General features: G+C 39.0%; 2 protein-coding genes across 2 annotated transcripts in view; one reads left to right on the top strand and one right to left on the bottom strand.

The window, feature by feature from the left end:
- Nucleotides 1-398: 398 nt before the first annotated feature.
- On the bottom strand, nt 399-15,650 carry adcy3b (adenylate cyclase 3b). Its single transcript, XM_015048628.1, has 22 exons — nt 15,536-15,650; nt 12,050-14,074; nt 11,224-11,958; nt 10,768-10,917; nt 9,708-9,847; nt 9,483-9,594; nt 7,971-8,098; nt 7,593-7,751; nt 7,359-7,518; nt 7,122-7,229; nt 6,877-6,953; nt 6,588-6,746; nt 6,406-6,493; nt 6,147-6,263; nt 4,493-4,764; nt 4,290-4,371; nt 4,031-4,189; nt 3,295-3,441; nt 2,007-2,123; nt 1,788-1,914; nt 1,585-1,709; nt 399-1,235 (listed from the first exon to the last, which is right to left on the bottom strand). Exons 3-22 carry the CDS (start codon nt 11,899-11,901, stop codon nt 1,053-1,055), a joined length of 3,288 nt encoding a protein of 1,095 aa, XP_014904114.1. The 5' UTR covers nt 11,902-11,958; nt 12,050-14,074; nt 15,536-15,650; the 3' UTR covers nt 399-1,052.
- Nucleotides 15,651-16,773: 1,123 nt separating this feature from the next.
- naga (N-acetylgalactosaminidase, alpha) overlaps nt 16,774-21,413 on the top strand; it is an 8,453-nt gene continuing 3,813 nt past the window's right edge. Inside the window, exons 1-8 of the mRNA XM_015048636.1 lie at nt 16,774-16,929; nt 18,288-18,444; nt 18,680-18,820; nt 19,152-19,363; nt 19,455-19,549; nt 19,872-20,033; nt 20,733-20,930; nt 21,046-21,186. Of these exons, the coding sequence (XP_014904122.1) occupies nt 18,290-18,444; nt 18,680-18,820; nt 19,152-19,363; nt 19,455-19,549; nt 19,872-20,033; nt 20,733-20,930; nt 21,046-21,186 (1,104 nt within the window). The 5' untranslated portion in view covers nt 16,774-16,929; nt 18,288-18,289. The remainder of the gene's footprint in view (nt 16,930-18,287; nt 18,445-18,679; nt 18,821-19,151; nt 19,364-19,454; nt 19,550-19,871; nt 20,034-20,732; nt 20,931-21,045; nt 21,187-21,413) is intronic.

The following is a 21,413-nucleotide window of genomic DNA, read 5'->3' on the forward strand; positions in this document are numbered from 1 at the left end:
TGGTTACGTTGTAAAAAAAAAAAAAATCGCAGGCAACTATAGCATCGTGAAGATCCCTAACTTTCCATGGTACAGGTAGATGTGAGTCAGTATCAGGTAACAGGTTTGGTGTGAAACAATCTGGAGGAGTCACTATTTGTATATTTATTGCCGCAACTGCCAATGTTTTTTTGTTTTGTGTTTTTGTATGTCTTGGTGCATATATATATTTATCCACTGGAATGGGGTTTTGATTCTGAACATTTCAATTTTAAAGAAATAAAAAGCTCTAAATAAGAATAATTTCAGTAAACAAAGCAATCACTCAAGTTTAATAATTAGTTTTGATTGACTAGAATGCCACTTAAATTGGCACTTTCCAAACATTCAAAACACTGTAAAATAATTTGAAACGCAAAGACTAAATATAATTTATTAATAGTGTAAATGCAATGTAATTAGCCACAAGGTAAAACAAAGTATATTACATGTTTGTTACATACATCAATGGAATTATAAACACAGATTTACATTCTGACTCTTGCTGCATTCTTAGACATCCTTGTGTTTTAAGGCTATAGACTTAAATGTGACTTAATATCAACAAATAAAAAATTAATAATGAGTCATTTATGTCATTGGTGAGAGTAAGGCAAGCTCTGTGTTCACCTGAAGAAGAAATTCATTTCATTGCATCGATTGATGTTACCAAACGGATTCTACATGCTACAGTTACACAAAAGAAAATGTAAAAGTGTTTCTGTTATTTGAGAATGTCACCTGTGTTTCTTGGCACTATTTAGAAAAGACCACAGGTTTGTTTGTTCTGATGCCATCAGTGTGGGACCTATTGCATAACTTTGCAAAAAAATTTACTGCAGTTTTCTAATAGTCATGATTATTTTGCAGTGGTGTTTGAATTTATTGGTTTGTGTACCTTTTTGCTGCTAACATAAGCAGCAGAGTTTATAAAAATATGTTGGAAAAACAACTGTGTACAAGAAGAGTGGAGCAAAGCTACCATTGCCCTTAAATCTGTTTGCATGTTAATTGAAATATTCAGGTGAAAAAAGTCAGGGAAGGTCATCCACTTGGTGCGGGAGAGCAGTTGTTCTCGGACCTGCTTTGCCGCTAGACTTGTCTTTCCCTTTCATGAAAAAGGTAAGCAGCTCTCCTTTTCCCTTGACAAATATGGGCCCTCTTCGAATGAAGCGGAAGCCGTATTCCTTCAGGATGTCATAGCAGTCCTCCACCACCTGATGGCAAAACAGGACAGATATTTACATGAATGCTATTCTGAAAACCTAAAACTTTCAAACTTATAGAATGTTGCATAGGTTTTTTTCAGTTGTCACTATGCATGATGATGGGAGTTTATAAAACCGGAAAAAAACCTTATAAGTGTTTCCTTCAAAATGGTATGAAGCTTGTAATCACCCATACGTAAAGACATATTTAAGGGTTTAGATTTAGCTTTACAGTTAAGATTGTTAATATTTGACATTTAGAAATGATGGTTTAAGGTTAGGGAAATGGTGGGTGGTAAAGGTAATTTGAAAATCAATTGTCCCATTCGACATTGAAAGATGTCTATGTTTGAGCTACCTGGATGTTGCCCATCACACCAGTTGACTCCATTCTACTGGCCACATTGACTGTGTTACCCCAGATGTCATAGTGAGGTTTACGGGCTCCAATTACTCCAGCCAGAACAGCTCCTTTATTCAAACCTAAAGGAATCGACATGAAAAGATCGTAACGTGTGCAAAGACTCAAAAAGAGAGGCACCTTCTTCCAGGCTCACTGACCGATCCGTAGCATGAAGTTGTTGAAGGACTGCTTGTTGAGGTTATCAAGAGTGACCTTCATGGCCAGGGCAAAATCTGCCAGCTCAGACAGGTGCTGCCAGCGTTCAGTGAGTGACTGGTCTTCTGGCTGTGGAACAACAGAATGCAACTTTGTTGTGTTAATATCACTTTGTGTGGCACAAATTGGAGTATGTAGATAAAAACAAGACAGGATCACACCTTACGGCTGCCATATCCATTGGTGTTGCTTTCGGGCGTTAGTCCAGAGGCAGCCATGTATGTGCTTCCTATCGTCTTGATCTTTGTGATACACCTGAACTCATCTCGGTCCAATAACTGGTGAGCAAAAGAGGTATTTGCTATTCTTAATTTAGGTGTTACAGAAACAACAATAAATCTATCCATCCATCCATTACTCCGTCTGTTGACTATTCCCCTTTATCATTGCATTGTTGCAGGGTACAAAAACATTTTTTAATATAGTTCTCTGATCACGTGGTTACATTCATGTGATCGTGAACGTAACCATGATCGCATGATCCATAACCTAATTATTTTAGGTTTTGGATAGTGCATCTCAAAACCCTTCTTTGTCCATGGTGAAAGGACTGCACAGCATAAATGATGTTTAAATATGTGGGATAGGGTGGGCCATAATCCAGGATAACTAAGTAAACACATACACGCTAATATTCGGTTAAGTATCTCACAACACAATCCTGAGAATCTGCCTGGAGCCATCTCCCAGGCTGCGAAATATTTAAATCTGGACAATTTGACCTCTCTTCTTAGCATAAAGGGTAGAGGTCATTTGAATTGTTTGGCTTCATGGCATAGACTCGTTGCTTAAGCAGGATCCATAAATGTTCCATATGGTTGAGGTCAGGGGTCAGTCAATAAGCTTAATGTTAATCCTGTGGTATTATTGTCCTGCTCAACACTCAGTTGCGTCCAAGTTTTATCCAGTTATTGGTTGATATAAGGTGAGGCTTAAAGGTTCTCTAATTTCATTATTTTATATTACTAAGAAACATGTTAAATGCATCAGTACCACTGACAGCAAAATAAACCCTTGTCATGATGTCACTACCACCAGATTGCTTGACAATCCGCATATAATTTCGATGTGATTCGACTCTACTATTTATCCACAAAGCCTTTTCATTGTGGCTACAGAGATTATGGCGTTAAATAGGAGCATTTTAGTCTGTATTTCTAATATGTGATTGTCAAAAATCTGTGCAAAACATTTGCCAGGACCTTTTTTCATTGCTAAAAAGTATACGGTTTCTCTTGAACTTTATAAAACACCTTTTAACAAGCTTTAGTGGGGCTGCATGTACAGTTTTGACCCTTTATGAAATGAGTAGAAATCCACTGTAAATTCAAACCTGTGCAAGTAAAAACTTTTTTACTGTTTGATCATTGAACCCCTGGAAAAAAAAAAAAAAAAAAAAAAATGCAAACAGATCATTCGTGTCCATTATGATAGGAGGCCACAACTCACGCTGTCAAAATCTGAAATGATCTCATTGAGGATCCTGAGACACTCGATGCCTCCGTTGTTGATGCTCTCTTCGGTGTAGAAATCAGAAAAGTTTGGAATGGAGGCAAACATCACACCAATTTCATCGTAAGACTGACTGTACAGCTCCTGCAACAAAAATAATTACATTAAAGTAACTAGTGCTGACTTTTATGACAATGCATATTTTTTTTTATATTTCAGAGGATTAAATATGTAATTATGGAACAAACCACAAGATGGCACTGAAATGCAATGGATTGCATAGTAATAGGATCTAAGCTCTTTTATAACACATTGATTGCGTTTCAAAAGAATGGCACAAAAAAAAAAAACACAATGTAGGTAAAAACAAACATGTTATATTCCCAAATAGGTTGGGTGCACTGCAGGATGCATGCATTAAAAAAAACAAAAAAACTTTCATTTATTTCTATTAAAATGATCTGTTAGTTTTGTTGTAAGCAAACCAACTCAGATCCATCATGCCATTGATTCATTAGATTCTTACACACATTTACGCAAGGAAGAATCTTCAACACATATTCCGTGTGGCAGTTTGTCATAGTTATTCATTGTATTCCACTTTTTGTTTTTTCCATTGTTAGGCTAGTGATGAGTTACACCTTGAGCAGCACTTTGATCGACTATTTTGTCATACTGTTGTTTTAAATGTGCTTTGGAAATAAACTTGGACTTGACTTGGCTTGATTTGTACCTCGTCTCTCATTTTAGTGCCCAGAAAGTGTTTGGCCACATGCTCTGGCAGCATGTTGGTCACCAGTGCCTCGTTCCAGCGCCTCATCTCGAACACCCGCTCCTTCTGGTCGTGAACCCCAATCTTCCACAAGAACAGCTTCCTGGACTGACGCTCCAGCTACACAAATGCAAGTTTGGTAGAAGGGAAGTCATAAAACAAGAATATTTTTGAAATCAGTAGTGAAAGTGTCGTCGAGTGATCCCCTAGTTTTACTCACATGGCGAGCAAAGACGTAAAAGCTTATCATCATGACGATAATCATCATTGTCATGAGATACTTTGATGGCACTATGGATGTTCTGAAAATACATGGAGAGGGCCAACATTAGAAATGACACGTGCACACCCCACTAAAAATCCATAGCAACATGCAGGCAAAAAAAAAAAAAAGTCTTGCATTAATATTCCCCTCTTCCTTACCTGTAGGAGGCAAACTGTATAAAATCATACAAGTCGTATATGTCACTCCAGCTGTAAATATTTACTGCTCCTGTTGCTGTGACAACTAACACCATGAGGCCCAGTTTGATCAGGTGGCTGACCTGAACCAGCATGGCGGTTGCGATGAGTGACATCACAGCCATGAAGCTGTAATACTTTGGATTTTCCGCACAGCCTCGGTCGCCAAGAGACTCCAGCATCGGGCCAAAGGTACTGTTAAAGAGCCTCAGTGAAGGCGGGACACAACTTAGCTGGAAAAATCAAAGATACGGAGAACATTGGCAACAGGAGTAACGGGTGTTAATTCATATAAAAACATTTACTGAAAAACATTAAATCTTCTGACACTAATTACTTTATATTCTTTATGTTACAAACTAAAATACTGTCAGAAATATTAAATATATTTACAAAAGCAATAAAAAAATTGAGCTGAAAAAAACAAACTGTAGAAGTGGATTAAAAACTTCATTGTAAGTTTTACTTGGGACATGATTCCACCACAAGTAGTTATGGGATAATGAGTTTATTTCCTTCCCCTGCGGAAAAGGTAATTACCGCCCTAGACCTTAGTCACTGGTATGTGTTTACATGCAAAGCCATTTTGGGTGTTATCCCAGCTGAGGCGACATACCTTTTAACAAATAAATGTGAAACTTACAATCTGCGATTACGTCAGTAATGCAATAACTGAACTAGATGAGCAAGTATTTAGGTTTTTGGCATCAAATGTATGAACTAAATAACAAATTTAGCTACTGTAAAATTGTTGGAATCCACCTCATTTGTGTGCAAGTGATTTTAGTACAAACAATTCTTAATATGCTTCATCTTTTGCTGCTAAATGTAATGTATTTATGTTGCTGTCCTCTTGCCCAGCTGTCCTGATCTAAATGGGAATAACTCAAATAGATAAATGTTATAAATAGCTCTTATTTTTTATTTTTGCAAAAAGATCAAATCTGTGTATACATTCATGTCTGCCATTGCACTTTCCATTGAGTTGTCCTGCTTCTGAGAAGTCATTGAAAAATACATTCAACCCTTACACTGTTTTTGCCCCAATTTGTAAAGTATAGGGTTTATTTTGTGGTGTTTAGGTTTCGAAATATTAATATTAATATTCCTGGTATTGCCCAGTAGCAAATTCTAAATCAAGTTGCAACATTACACGCACACAGTTACATGTTTTGAGGAAATAAGAAGTTCATGATTTTAGGGGCTCTTTGAAGATGGACTGTCATCCATGCCTGTCCACCAAGACACAAAAATGAAGGTTCATTCTTGCATCTACGTGACAAAACTCAGCAGTGTGTGTAGCAGGTTTCCCTGTGAGGCTGTGACAAATTAGGCAGCAGGCAGCGAGACAGACAGCTAATGGACTCCACTGGGAGCATGCAGTGAAAAGTGTAGCAGGCAGTGATAACCTGATGATGGGAAAGTGGAAACTCACTAATGGAAATCAGCACACACACACACACACACACAACACAACCGCTTGGAATGGTGACATTTTTCAGTTCTGAATAAATGGAGATAAAAGTGTACAACATAAAAACGGATTCATTCCTTTGATCGCAACAGTCAGCATTCATGGAGATTCTGCGTTTGCCAAGATGTCCTTCGGTCTTACCATGTCGGCTATTACGGCCATGGTTAGAACAAATATGGCTGCCATGGCCCACGTGTTCCGAGCCCACCGTGTACGGTCGATCCACATTGAGAAGGAAACCAACCTCTTAGAGAACATCTGTAACAAGCAAACCATAAATAACACAAATCAAGAAATGGAAAAATTGAAAAGGGAATTTTCTGTCTTTACAGTAAAAAAAACAAAAAACAAAGAGGCTTGTGGTTAAGAATGATTAATAGATTAATGCTTAAGTTCTCACCCTAGGAAAGATTGCAGCTAGGGAGCAAACTGTGAGAATAAGCAACAACAGCTGGCCAACAGCGAGAGTCACGTAGTTCACAACCAACCTGGGTAAAGAACGCATGAAACTATTAAAATCACTACAAATAAATTGAGAATTAGATGCTTGCAACAACATTCAGCGACTAAACACCAACTCACAGTGGGTCAATAAACACTTCCATTGCTGTGATGAAAAAGAGCACAATGACACAGCAGCTGAAGGCCGCGCCACTTCTCTTCTCCTTCTCCGAGGAGTAGTGCTCCTCTAACTTTCCATCCACAAAGCGCAGTGAAACGGGGTTGATTTGATCCTTCATTCTGTTTCAAAACAACACAACTCAACACCGGATACTGGGAGATAATGTATATAAAAAATGGCATCCGCATAGGGAGGACAAACATGTCACATGTTTGCTTTAAAAGTTCACTAATTGATGACGCATCTTACATTTGCTGAGATTCTCTGTCCAGAAGTTCCTGCTGCAGTCGTCTATTGATTGCTTGTTCGTCAGCCATTTTATTTCTCTGAGATTATTTGCAAACAAAACAGAAATAAAATGTGCATATAAGGTTATCAAGTTACCTCATAGATTTTTTTTTAATTATTATTATTTTAATGCCAAGGTCGCGTTCAGCATTAGCTTTGCAACAAAAAAGTAGACAACAAAAAAACAGACATACAATTTTATCTACCTCCTGTTTAGGGCTAGTCAGCATTGACTGAGGTGAGACTGTGTTCCCATTGGTCATCGTTGTATTGATCACCTGATTTGAATTTCTGCTGGTCAGTGCCCCAGGTGTCTGAGGTATAAAAAAAACAACAAAAAACAAAAAAGGGATATTTATCTATGACATTAAAACCAATTGTTGTTTATTTTCATCTTTACTACAGGCTAGCATCAATGTTCTTTTAAGCTAAAAGTAACTTACGGTTCCATTGAGTCCATTTGCTTCCTGTTTGGGTTTGAGAACCAGGTAAGTGTCAATTCCTTTCTCCAGCAGGTACTCGCACCTCTCTCCCCCGTTTCCAGGCTCTACCTCGAATTCCCCATGCAGACTGTCCTTAGTGCTCTGGGAAATGTGCACTCTCCTGTGAAGCGTATAAATGTTTTAAGACACAAGGAGTTGACTGCTAAGTGTAAGATCTTATTTTTATTTTCCTACCCAGGGATTCCTCCAGACTCCATCTTATTGGCCACAGTGACATCTGTTGACCAAACGTCAAACTGCCAGCGCTTCTGACCGAGGACTCCGCCGAGCACAGTGCCTGTGTGAACACCCACGCGCATGTCCACGTCGGTTTTTGTCTTTTCGCGCACGTACCTGTTGAAATAGAGGAAGAATTATTTTCTACACCCATTTGACTGTTCCTCACCAAACTCCAATACTCTGATATTGAGAGTAGAACTCTGTACTTCATTATTTGCTGTCAAATTTCCCCCCTGTTATAAGAGATCATTTTTTACATTATCTCCATATCAGGGAAGCAGAGAACTATTTTCTTTTTCACTTTACATATTTTTCAAAGGAGGCACTACTTACGAAATAGCCTCCACCATTGAAAGGCCCATCATTATAGAGCAAACAGCATGGTCTTCCCTGAAGTCTGGCAGACCACAGATGCAGTAGTAACAGTCTCCAAGAATCTTAATTCTCAGTTGGTGATGTTGCTGCGGAACAACGAAAACATTTAATTTGCAAAAGTCTCTATAAAAAGAGATTGGACATAAAGAAACAATTATTAATACGGGGACTGATTAAACTTGGCGTCTTAGGTTTGTGCAAATTCATAGAAGTTTCAGTGGGTTTTGTAGATTTTTTTTGTGTAGATATATCTATTGAGAATGCACAACCAATGAAAAATTAAAATGAGTGCACAACAGTACATTCTATTCTGATCGAAAAACTGCAGCTACAAAAATAACACACTGACATTTTCAAAATTTAACCTTTCAATGACTGTACTCTGTTGACTGTGTGTTGGGTTTTTATTCAGCCATTGCTATAAAAAGATCAAGGACGCCTATTTTAGGCTAATTTCACAGGTTTTTTATAGGATTTCAGTCTGGACACAAGATGGCGAAGAAGAAAGTGTGATTTTGTTGACCAAAAATGCTTTATTTTTTGACATGCCTTCCATAAACCTGGTTGGCACATAATGGTTATCTTAACATTTTGTCAAGACAAAATAACAACAGAAACGTAAAAGAAGACACAAAGAAAAAAATAACCTTGTGGCTAACAATTTGAATAACTTCAAGCAGATCTATAAACAAAGATCTCAGAACAAAGGCGCAAGTATTCTTACTGATCACTGCTTTTTTAGCTGTTGCGCCAGGTTGAAAGTACTGGTAATAAGGCCTGTCAAAAAACAGGAAAAATCAGTCCTTTGTAATAAAAGTAAAAAAAAACAACAAAAATTAAAGCAACAGATTTTGAGTTCTACTGTTTCGTGATCAAGATGTCTAGACAGTTTATGTGAATCTGTTATAACTGTCTTTACTATGGTATCTTCTAAAACCTGGTTATGCTAGTAAGACACTGGGCAGTATTATGCACAGAAGTCATGCACTTCAGAGGATGTTGTTTTACATTCTGGCTGCACATTTGTCTGCTTGCAAATATGCTTGTGTGAATATCAGTTTTGTATTAGTTTGATTATTTGCTTAATTTTCAATTTCCTAATCGAGACAATAACGTCTCCATTAAAGACTGAGAATCGGTGGCTTGTCTTTGTGGCTAGCAGAATCATATGAAATTTTCAACTCAGGAAAGCAGAAGTCATAGACTGCTAAATAAAAAGGACACCTTAAAAATACTTCAGTTGCATTTATTTTAAAAGCATTACTATTGATAACGATGATTTTGCAACTGGTGATTGTTTTTCTATATTTAACAGTGCAAAGACAGACTTTTTTTTGTTATTGCTTGAAGATTAAGATTGTTCTACTGCATACAAAGATTAATTTAAAACACAAGGCCGTAGGGTGCTAATAACTGTTTACAGCACTAAACGAAACATGATTAAGGTAATCATTCATTGCTGATACTCACTGAGGCCAGTTTATCGAAGCGGGCAAACAGTTCGTTGAGCAGCTTCACCAGCTCTTGTGCACTACAGGCTGAGGATAACTGGGTGAAGCCCACGATGTCTGCAAAGAGTATACTGAAACCAAAAGGCATATACAGAGGAGAAACAACATGACCTCCAGCAAGCATCTTTCACTTACAAAAATCACAACTCTTGGGTAGCATTAAAGTTGATTTTGTGAGCCAGACCTGACGTTTTCATGGCGGTACATGTACATGGTGTTGAACTGCTGCTGCTGCTGGACCTCGTTCTGATTGGCCTGGTTCTTCATGCCCTGCAGCATCTCGTCTGCGATATGCTTCGGCAGGATGGAGAGCAACAGTTCCTCCTACATGGGGGGGTGGAAGGGAAAGGGAAGGGTGTGCGTGTTCAATTAACATGAAACAGAAAAAGACGTCTGAGTGCCCAACATGTAAAGCTATTAATCTGTGGTTCTGAAAATATTCTGGTCAGGTTGACATATTTCTTCTCTTTTTTAATCACTAAACATGTCACTTGAGATTTAGTTTGCAACTCTCTATTTTTTTAAACTACAAGGAAGACAACTGTTTTAAAGCTTAAATGTTTTTCAATTTGCTTCACAGATTTCAACATTCAAAATTTTTTTATTGAGATTTGATGTTACAGACCAACAAAACAGCACAATGTGTTGCACAGTTGTTAAGTGGAAGAGAAAAATAACACATGGTTTTCAAATAATTTTACAAATAAAAAAAAAAATTGAAGTGTGATAAGCACTGGACTCTGACAAGGCCATTCTAACATATAAACATGCTTTGGCATTTCTACATAAGTAGATGCAACAGAAACAAAACGCAACACTAAATGCAAAATTGTAAAGCTGAATTAAAATAAATATTTGATAAGCTAATCAGCTTATATGGTATGTTGCCCAAGAGACACAAAGCATATCTGCATTTATTGCCCAACAGCTGAGATGACATTATTTTCACAAGTCCCTGATGACTGATCCACTGATGAAAACAACGGCCTGTCTAATCAACCTATTAGCCAGCAGCAGAGGAAAACACAGGGCAATTAAGGACGTTCTGTCATCATCTGATCCATTTGGGCGCAGGTTCATGGGAAAATGCATAAAGAGTGTCTCAATGACGTAAACAATTACACTGTATGTCGGATAAGGTCACAATATTTGGATGAATGATAGGTTACGATTAGGAGGGAAAGCAGTGGCTAAGGTTAGTTTAGGTCTCCTGAAAGTCACATTGTTCTCCTGAGTCACGTTACCTGCTGGGTGCTCTGGTCCTCCAGAGTCAGTTTAACCTGCAGAGACTGACGAGCTTCCAAAAACGCTGTTCTGTACTTCCTGTCGGCCATGTAAAATGACATCACGCCCACCGTGGCTGCACACAGGTACAGCATCACATTGGCCAGCAGCTGAAGAAAAAGAGGAAATCTCATATTTTTCTTCCTGTAGTTAGGTGCTCTCCACCCTTTGTCTGTAATAATATAATTTGCTGCTTTCAGCTGAATATTGATGGACTCCTAAACGTGAGAGTCATATATTTTGTTGATGAATGATAAATGCAGAATGTGTACCAGGGTGTATTACAGTTTTGATCAATGAAATATTATAAATAACAAAAAAGCACAGAGTCATGCAACATCTAAACTGTTGTGAAATTTTACTTCTCTCTTGCTGCAGTTCGACTGTCACCTTTCGTGACACCTGCATTTCTTTACCTGTCTCACCAGCATGGGCCCCTGGAGATTATCCCCAAACCTTTGAGCCACAGTGACCCCCAGTGTCAGGGTGTGTATCCCACAGGAGAGCGTTGCGAGGAGGACGAGGGGCAGCAGATTCAGCGGTAAGGTCAGAAAGCTGGAGAAGCTGAAGAAAGCCTGCCAGCCCACAGAGTCGCTTGCATCAGAGAATCGCTCGTAGTTCAGTCCCATGTAACACAAGACATGGATGGTGACCATCAGCCACAGCACATATGGCGTCGCTCCTCGTGCCACGGGGGATGTAGGGAGTTTTTGGAACCAGCAGAGCAGGTAGAGAACTACATCCGCTGCCAGCCCCACAGCAGCGACCACCACCATGGCCAGTTTGTCCTCGGTGTACACCACTGCACACATAATGATAATGAAGCTGTTGAAGAGGGCTGCAAATAACACCAAGACCAGCAGGTTCTCTTCTCTCTGCCGACGAAAGTAGTTCTGGTACAGCCTCTCCAAGGACTCGGGGGTAAAGGTAAGTCGCACTGACCGGGGCAGGCAGCGGCAGCAGCTGGACTGGAGGACAGCCACATCCCGGGTATGGCTCGGATCACTGGGAGCCGGTCCTGAATACTCTGCAGAGCACTCGGTGGACTGCTCTGCGTTTGTTGTATTGACACGGTCCACAGACATGCTGCTCATTTAAAGGTACTCCATTTGGTTTCTCCGACGGTATTCCCAAACGTATGGTAAAATCCTCTGAAAAGATGCAAACATTTCAATCAAATGTATATATAAAAAAAGAAATCAGTCCCTGGGTGAATATAAATCCATCATAAAAGGTTCTTACCTTGTATGACATTTAGGATCATTTGCTCATTCTTGTTCTTCCCAAACTAAAACTTCATAGTGAAAATATGGCCTGCAGTATCCAAATCCTGTTGAATTTGCAGTAGAAAGGAGCCATGTGCAGCTACCCTTTTGAAAGTAATGCATGTTCAAAACGGGTAAACAGCATCACAAGGTTGTGTCTAAAAACCAGAATCACTTCTCTGATGCTCTTCTGTGCTCTGGTAAGTCCTCTGTTACCTCCCACCCCCAACATCTCCCACTGGTAAACAGCTAATCCTCTGTTACTGTTGTTAAGATGACACTAAAATCTCACAGCCATGTCTTGGGAAATGTGATGTGCGCAGAAGTGAGAAAAAGACAGACGAGGGGGTCTCATTAAGGCACATGACAAAAAAAAGTGTTTTTATTGATTCGCCATCATTTCACAGAAAAATAATTTAAGTCCTGAAAAGGACACAAATACCAAGGTTTCCTGGTGGACAAAACTATATGGTTCTTATGACACACAAATACTAAATATCTACACAAAACAAAAAAATATTATCATTCCTCTTTGTTAGAAAAATACTGGCAGCAGCAAAATGCTGGAGTTTGATTCCAGTCGTAGAAACAGATGTAAACTCAGTCGTCATTCAGTCTCTGTGTGTGTTGGTTGTTGATGGTGATTTTTCTAGCATACCACTGAGAGCGCTTCCCAAAGCCAACGCTATAGCCACCAGAACTCCTACGGTACCCAGCGTCCCCAGAGCTGCCGTGCCCAACGCTGCGGCCCCCAGAGCCCCGGCTCCAATAGGCGCCGCTGCTGCGGTGACCGTCTCCATGCCGATTCCTTTAATTAGCTCCGCCCCTGTGAGAAGCCCCTGCTGTAGATTCACCTTAGTGTGGAACGGACTCTTTGGAGCACCCAAGACGAATGCCCCCACTGCAGTGATTGTCACCGTTACCAGCTCAGAGGTTGTCAGCTGCGTTGATGTCAGTCCTGGAACCTCAAGGGCTACAAGTACACCCAAGATAACGGAACCTAAAAGTACCAATGTTGAATTCCTAGACCCAAATGTTTGCTTGGCTGAAACACTCGCAGCACCCAGTGACACTCCTGCAGCTGTAGTTGCTCCTAAAGCTGCTCCGGAGCAGCTTCTCAGTCCTAGAGCAGGGCTCAAAAGTACAACAACTCTCAGGGCTATTGATGTTATTACCACAGCTCCCACACAAACCTTTCCAGCCACCTCTGGCCCCAGTCCAACCATGGCCACAGTTCCCAGGCCAGCCCCCAACAGTCCCGCAGACAGAAATCCCACCCAAAGAACGGACTGTAGAATTAAAATCACTTGTGTTTTTGTGCCTTCTTCTGCCCCACCTGAACCCAAACCAACAAAAAAACCCAAAACTGCCACAAAAACAGAGTAGAAGAAGATCCTCTCCAACAATTTGCACCTGGTTTTAGATTCTGGTTTTGGTGGCGACCTTGCTTTTAGAGCTCGTCGTAGAGCAAAGAGAACGATGATGGTCAGTCCCATACAGAAGAACCCAAGTATGGCACCCAATCGTCCAAACATAACACTGGTGTACAGAGTGGTGAAGATGATTAACAGAGCTGTTGTCATGTCACTGATGTTGGAGTACGAGTACACGATAAGAACCAGAGTACCCTGAACCATGATGTAGATCCAAGGCGGTATGATGCCCTCCAACCCTCCGGTGACGACTGCACCCAATGCGACTGATGACCCTGACATGGCTCCAATCAACCACGGCAGGGTCACTCCTGCTTTATTGAGCAGCTTCAGCACCATGGCACTGAGGAGGAAACCCAGTCCAAGAGAAAGGAGTGCTGATGTAAACACGAGGCATGCTGCCACGACCGCTACACCAGTTGAACCAGCAGGTCCAGCAGCTCGAGTGGCAGCATTCAGCAGAGTGACGTCTTCAGTCAGAGAGGGCTTGACTGCGTATGAGGCAGCTTGTCCGAACACAAAACCAGCTGCTGCACTTCCGAGGAGGGTCTTCACCACACGGAAGGCACCTAAAAACAAAATTCAGTTATTTTATGCTATTCAAACTACTATTTACTTTCTACATTAAAATGTATATGCTATTCAGAACTGCTTTATGGAAAAGGTATAAATTTATTACCCTTAAAACAACCTCCTCAATAGATCTGTTCACAATATTTTTTTTAATTTTTGTTGATGAATTTCAATAAATAAATAAATAAATAAATAAATAAATTAATTAATTAAGCAGAGTCCTAACTGCTCCAGTAAAAATTTTACTCACTGGTTCACCAGAAGATGTATAAACATTTTTAGATTCTTCATTAAGTGGTTTAAATATAATTTTCATTTGAATCAGATCTATTTACAGGCAAAGGTCCCAGATAACAAAGGAAATTGTTTTTTTTTTTCATTTGAACAGATTTTACTAAAATGGATATTTATTCATGGCAAAAATGGTTTTGTGTCAATAACAGAAAGATAAAAATGCATGAATGATATTTTAATGTGATTGTTATCTGATTAATGAAAATCCTCAAGTATCTAATAATGGCGTTATGTAGCAGAGCTTATATGCAGTGTTTTGAAGGAAGTATTTTTTGGGGGAAAAAAGTCTTTGACATCCATCAGTTTGGAAATGGGACAATAAGCAGATCATCATGAGAGGCATTGCCCACAAATGGGGAAAAAACATTACGCAGTGGTGAGTCCTCCCAGCAAGCCCACCGAAATTAGTCCAAAAACACCATTGGCAGCTCATCCAGATTTGTCCCAGAACCCATGATTGGTCTGGATAAGCTTTGGCCCTTAATGAATGAAATCACTTAAGTTTGAATGAAATCACTTAAGTTTTTATTTTTATAGGCTATTTTTGTCTGAAATAAATATTTTTTTTTTTTTACAATTATATTCCACAGGGCATTAATTGTTTTTCAAAACTGGTATAAGTTTTTAACCAAACTGAAAATCTTGTCTTAATTTGTTTGTGAATCAAAATTGAAAGTTCAGGACATTTGGATTGACTCTGGAATTTCATATCTTTATTTTAGACTTGACTTGATATTTGATCGTAAAGATTTAAACCTTACTTTTCAAAACAAAGACACTCATCTGACTCTGTGGTAGAGTTGGTAAGCAACTGATGTGAAATATTTGCAACTATTTCGCATACAACATATTCAACTAAAACTGATAATCTATAATCAATACCCCATTAAGAATGCTTACAAAGGACTTTGTACCCCAGTTTCAATTTTGTTCAAATCTATTCCTGTTACTTTAAGATAAAAGTAGAATATGTGTGAATAGTTCCACGCTGAAACCTAAAACCAGGAAGTCTGTCTGCCGTACAAAAGAAAAGCAAGCATTTCAGTGGAGCATATCAGTACAGCTGCTGCTCTCCAACTAACACGCCACCAAACAGATCTCATATTCAGCTTTCACTACGTCTGAGGTTGTGTGTGAAGTTCAGGACAGCGTTATCATCTTACCCAGGCTTGTTTCTGCCATTTCTCCCTGAGCTGTGTGCACCTCACTGACATTACAAGCTCTTCCTGTTCATGGTTAGACGTCAGACGATCTTACGGTGAAAGGAGCCAATCAGGTAAAAGATACCAGCTCCTGCCTCTTTACCATGTGACCGCCTCACTGTTGCCCACATTTATATGAATGAACACAATAAACTATTTTCTTTATTAATATAAAAATAATGTGCTTAGAAAGGTTTATTCATGATGTTGAGCATCATTACAGTAAGATAAATAATAATTTCAAAAACTAATAAATAAAGTTTGAACTACCACGGCACGCGTCAGGCAACAATGGCAGTTGGTCATTTCCATACCCTAAATTTTAATTACATTTATAACATACACTTGCTAAAACAATTTTATTGGCTAAATTTTCGAGAACGAATAAACAAATATTCGTAAATATCTCATGTATTAGGGCTTCCCCCTCCCCAACCACCACCTCAAAATAATTAAATAATTGTTTGACAATAATAGAGAACAAGCATGATAAAACCAACAATGTGATTTGATTCCTCATTTTTCACACAGTTTGATTTTGAGTTGCGCTAAAATAACAAAATCTTGTCACCTAATGCAAACATGAAACATTGCCTCAAAAGGCAATAATTTACGCACATTACTTGTCATGATACAATACCTTCAGTTGCCACTACATGCAAACGCTGAAAAGGGAGTTTGATATAAATTGTTGGTGACTTCTACCTTGAAACTATTTCCCATCGTTTTTCTCTCTCTAGCCATACTAAGAAGTTATGAGGAAACGATTGTCGTTTCATAGTATTATAGCAGAGTTTACATTATTATGTAAGAATTTTGTTTTAGATTAGGAGAATGTTGATTTTGGTTTTCACAAGTATTAAACCCCCCCCCCCCCAACAAAACAAAACAAGTAAGCAAGCAAAAATAACAAAATAAAAAAACTAAGGGACATTAATTATGTTGCTGTTTTATATATATATAAAATAAATCTGATCCCATTTTATATTATTTCATTCCTAAATGTAAATACAATAAGAAGAATAAATTTTTTAATGCTTTTTAAATTTGATCCGAAAAATTATATGAATTATAATTATCTATTTTACTTCAAAGACCGCTTTACAAAGCTTGTTTTATTTCAATTTGTTATAATAAACATTAATAAGCAACATGCACTCTCCCTTGTTCTAATTTCCGGTGTATGGTCACCTGACAGCAGAAGTCACGTGAGTACCACTTCCGTGTTTACAGGAGCGACTCAATAACTGATGTTTGTGTGCCTCGCGTTTCTTAAACGCTTAACTTCTGAGCAAGGTGAAGACTAAAGCAGAAACCAATATAAGAAGAATATCGACAGCGGCTTTGGCTCTACAGTAAGTTTACAGTTTTACTTTCATTCTTAAGAATTACTTAAAAAGTTGTTATAACGAAAATGTATGTCTATTTTTTATCCACATTACTATTATGCACTTATATTTTTAATATTACTCATTAAAAATATAAGTGCAGCTATTGCGCAGTGTTGTTTTTGCCACAGCATTTAGACTTACACTACAAAATCCAACATTTTTGATGGTCAAATAACCACATCACGATGAACATTGTCACTCAGCAGGTTGGTGTTGCTTGCTGCTCCCAGTCAGCTGAGACTCACGAGGTTTAAGGTGTCTGTCAAGATTAAACACACCTAGAAAATATCATCACACCTTCGATGTGTAAATAGCTGTTTGGTGTTGATGTAATCCAGCACATTGCATGTAGTGTTCTTGCAAAGTTATTTAAACCTCTTATGTTCATGAAATGGTCCGATGCTTGTTTTTTTATAGTCTGTGTACATTAATTGTGATTTATGACGCAAAACACTTTGTGGCTTTGTCTGTGAAGGGTGCTTTATAAATAAACTTAGTGTAATTTATTAAAATTTCATGTACAAAAACTAGTTGATTGTGAATAATCTGATAAATGTGGGATTAAATCTTGATAGTATTCTGATATTAATTACATTTCTTATGACCAGGGCAGATCAAAACTAAACTTTCACAAAAGTACATGAAGACACCGTATATATTTGAAGGCTGCACATCACCCTTAAACACTCCATCCTCAATGTGAAATACGGTGGTGGCAGCATCATGTCGTAGGACTACTTTCTCTTCAATTGGGATTGGCAAGTGGTCAGACTTGATGGGATGGTGGATGGGATATAATATAGGGCAATCATTGAAGAAAACATGTTACAGGCTGCTAAAGACCTGAGACAGAGAGGAAGGTTAACCTTTCAGCAGGACAACAGTTCTTAACATTCACCCAATGAAATGGTTTAGATCAAAGCAAATCAATGTGCTGGAGTTGCCCTAAAACCAACTGAGAATCTTTGACTCCTAATCTAAATGAGCCTGAGCTGTTTTCTAAGCATAAATGAAAAAAAAAAAAAAAAAACTTCCCAAGAGGTGAAAAACCAGTAGAGACAAAACCCAAAAGTATAGCAGCTGCAATTGCAGCAAAAGGTGCAAGCTCAGCTTTTTATTAGTGAAAAATGTTGATTACCATGCATTTTTCCCCTGTGCTTTGGTCTATCATACAAAATCCCAATGACAGTTTGCAGCTGAAGCCTAACAAAAGTGCAAAAAGGATTTTATGCATGTTATAGTTTTCTATTCTTATGGTTTTCTGTTTTTCTTTCATTCATGCATCATCTATATAATCAGATTTTCCTTTTTTTCCACTTCAGGAATGCATTTCGCTGTGCTCATTTTTGCCTCTGTGGCCACCATGACCACCTTCGCCCTTGACAATGGACTGATGAGAACGCCTCCAATGGGCTGGTTGGCATGGGAACGATTCCGCTGTGACATTGACTGCACAAACGACCCAAAGAACTGCATCAGGCAAGCAGGCTTTTCATAAATGAGCACGCCTAAAATAACGTTAGATAATAACCTTAGAACATTTCTTGACACAGAAGCAGCAGTCAAGCAATGTTCAATAAACAGAAATGTGTGTCTTCTAATAGTAATAGTGGATGGAAACTTTATTCAAATGCAGCATAAATTCATTAGATGTTTACAAACCGTACATCTTATTTGGGTCAGTGCTGAATGTTGCTGTCCTTCCTCCCTCCAGTGAGAATCTGTTTATAGACATGGCGGACAGACTCTACGAGGACGGCTGGAAGGAACTGGGCTACGTCTACGTGAACATAGATGACTGCTGGGCATCCATGGACAGAGACAAAGATGGACGGCTGCAGGCTGACCCTAAAAGGTATAGTTAAAAACATTATCATATCCAGGCCAATAAAACAAAAGTGGTGGCAGTGCAACCAGTTTCACAATCACTGCAAAGTGCATTTGTCTGTAGCTTTCCTGCAGGTATCTTCAAATCAGAGTCAGTAGAAGTCTGATTAAAAACAATAACCTTTGAGATCTGTGGAAAGCTGAGATAAGTGCCTGACCTACTTTTTAACAAATGGGAACATATTCCTCTCTTATGACTGTGTGATCATGACTTTAGCAACTAGCATTGTTGGTAACATGGAAAAACCTGCACTGCACAGTTTCAGCAGGTAATGTTTAATTTCCTATGTTAAAATCAGGTTTCCAGGGGGAATCAATAAGCTGGCGCGCTACATGCATGACAGAGGCCTGAAACTGGGCATCTATGGGGACATGGGCACCCACACCTGTGGGGGGTACCCCGGGACGACGGTGGATAAGATTGATATAGATGCTCAGACATTCGCTGACTGGGAGGTGGACATGTTTAAATTTGACGGCTGTTACTCCAATGCTGTCGAGCAGGAGCTGGGTAAGAAAGCATGAGTCATTAGTTTAATGGTATGAATTCGGAGGTGATTCACCATCTGACATTAATTGACCTTTATTGCTTTTCCTGGCAGGTTATCCTCTGATGTCAAAGGCTTTAAACGCAACGGGCCGCCCCATTGGCTACTCCTGCAGCTGGCCTGCTTACCAGGGTGGACTTCCACCAAAGGTGTTTAACACTGGCAAATGTTTCGAACACCGTGTTCTAGTACAATCAGGAAAAGTTTTATAGCTATATCCCTGCTTTAGACGTGTCTCTTTTCTTTGGCCTTTGAGACAATCTGAGATGTTGACTTTGTTGTCATGTATTCTGTTATTTTTACTATTACTTGTATATACTACTGCGATTATTAATTTACTGATTGATCATATTTGTATTACATGTTTGTGTACAGCACTTTGGTCCTGTGGGTGTATAACTTGCTCTATAAATATCATTGGTATGAAACGGTATAGTGGTTTAATAATAATAATGGCTATTGATGTCTCAGGTGAATTACACTCAACTCGGGCAGATCTGCAACCTCTGGCGTAACTATGGCGACATCCAGGACTCTTGGAGCAGTGTGCTGAGCATTGCTGATTGGTTTTTTGAAAACCAGGATGTCCTGGCACCTGCAGCCGGACCTGGAAGATGGAACGACCCTGACATGGTTTGTCCCACCGGCCTAATAAACTTTACTGTTTTCCGATTATTTTTCCATCCATTGTTACTTAGTGGGTTACTCAGTGCCTTGCTACATATTTAGTTAGTTTCTTAGGTATATACTAGTCACTTTTCTACTTAGTTACTCATAAGTTATTTAGTTACATTCTTATTTCTCACAAGCTTAGTTAGAAAGAAACCAGGCTGCTTCTTTGGTATTATTATTATTATTATTTTTTACTTTCTCAATCCAAACATACTTAGTGAGTGATTGTTAATTTGTTACTTATATCTAAACTTACCTGTTTAAGTATTACTTACTGAATGACTTGGTTACTTATTTCCCTGATTACTTAGTTACTTTATTAACAAGTTCTTTGGGTAGTTACTTCCAGACTTTGGTTTTTGTTATTTTAGTATTTAAGGCTTAACTACAGTGGGAATAGCCACATTAAACATATTTTCATATTTCCAGCTTTTTGTATTTATACTTCAAACTTTGAGTAAAAGAGCCATGGGAACTCTTGAAAGCTGGAGTCCAGAAACGTGTTGTTCACTGAAATGTCTAGGAACTCAGTGTGTCTATTTATGATGCGGTCAGGCTCATAATGACAGGTAGGCACGTAGTGGTTGTCAAAAAGGTCTGAATACCTACTAATAAATGTAATCCCTCTTAATTGTGTGATCATTTCCTTGCTCCCACCAGCTGGTTATCGGAGATTTCGGTCTCAGTATGGAGCAGTCTCGTTCTCAGATGGCTTTGTGGGCAATCATGGCGGCTCCCCTGTTCATGTCCAACGACCTTCGCACAATCAGCAGCGGAGCCCGGAGCATCCTTCAAAACAAGATGATCATCAGCATCAACCAGGACCCCCTGGGTATCCAGGGGAGACGCATTCTCAAGGTGTGGATTGGTGCTGCTGTTTTGCCGTTGGCTGTGAGGAAAAGAAGACGGATATGGCAGTGAAAAGCGTTTTCTCGTCTCATTGTTGTCAATGAAATTGCTTTCCGTCTTCCAGGAGAAGTCTGGCATCGAGGTGTTCTGGCGCCCCCTGTCAAACAACGCCAGCGCTTTAGTATTCTTCAGCCGCCGAAACGACATGCCCTATCGCTACCACACCTCCTTGAGCAAACTCAACTACACCACTGGCAGCTACAAGGTAGGTCTCAGAGATTTAGTTTTTCACCGTTTAATAGTACGAGGTTGTAACTCAGGCTTTAACAGGATTTTTTTTTTTTTTTTTTTTTAATGTGGGGGTTTTTTTCAAAAAATCCCTTCTGTTTTTTGTTTTTTTTTTTTTTTTTTTTTTTTTTTTTTTCTTGGATGGAAAAAGGTAATTAATATTTTTTCACAGGCTTTAAAAAAGTCCACCTACTTTTGTTCTTA

Source organism: Poecilia latipinna, unplaced genomic scaffold, assembly GCF_001443285.1.
Source record: "Poecilia latipinna isolate Pla-1442-1.1 unplaced genomic scaffold, P_latipinna-1.0 Scaffold894, whole genome shotgun sequence".
In the NCBI taxonomy this organism is placed as follows: domain Eukaryota; kingdom Metazoa; phylum Chordata; class Actinopteri; order Cyprinodontiformes; family Poeciliidae; genus Poecilia; species Poecilia latipinna.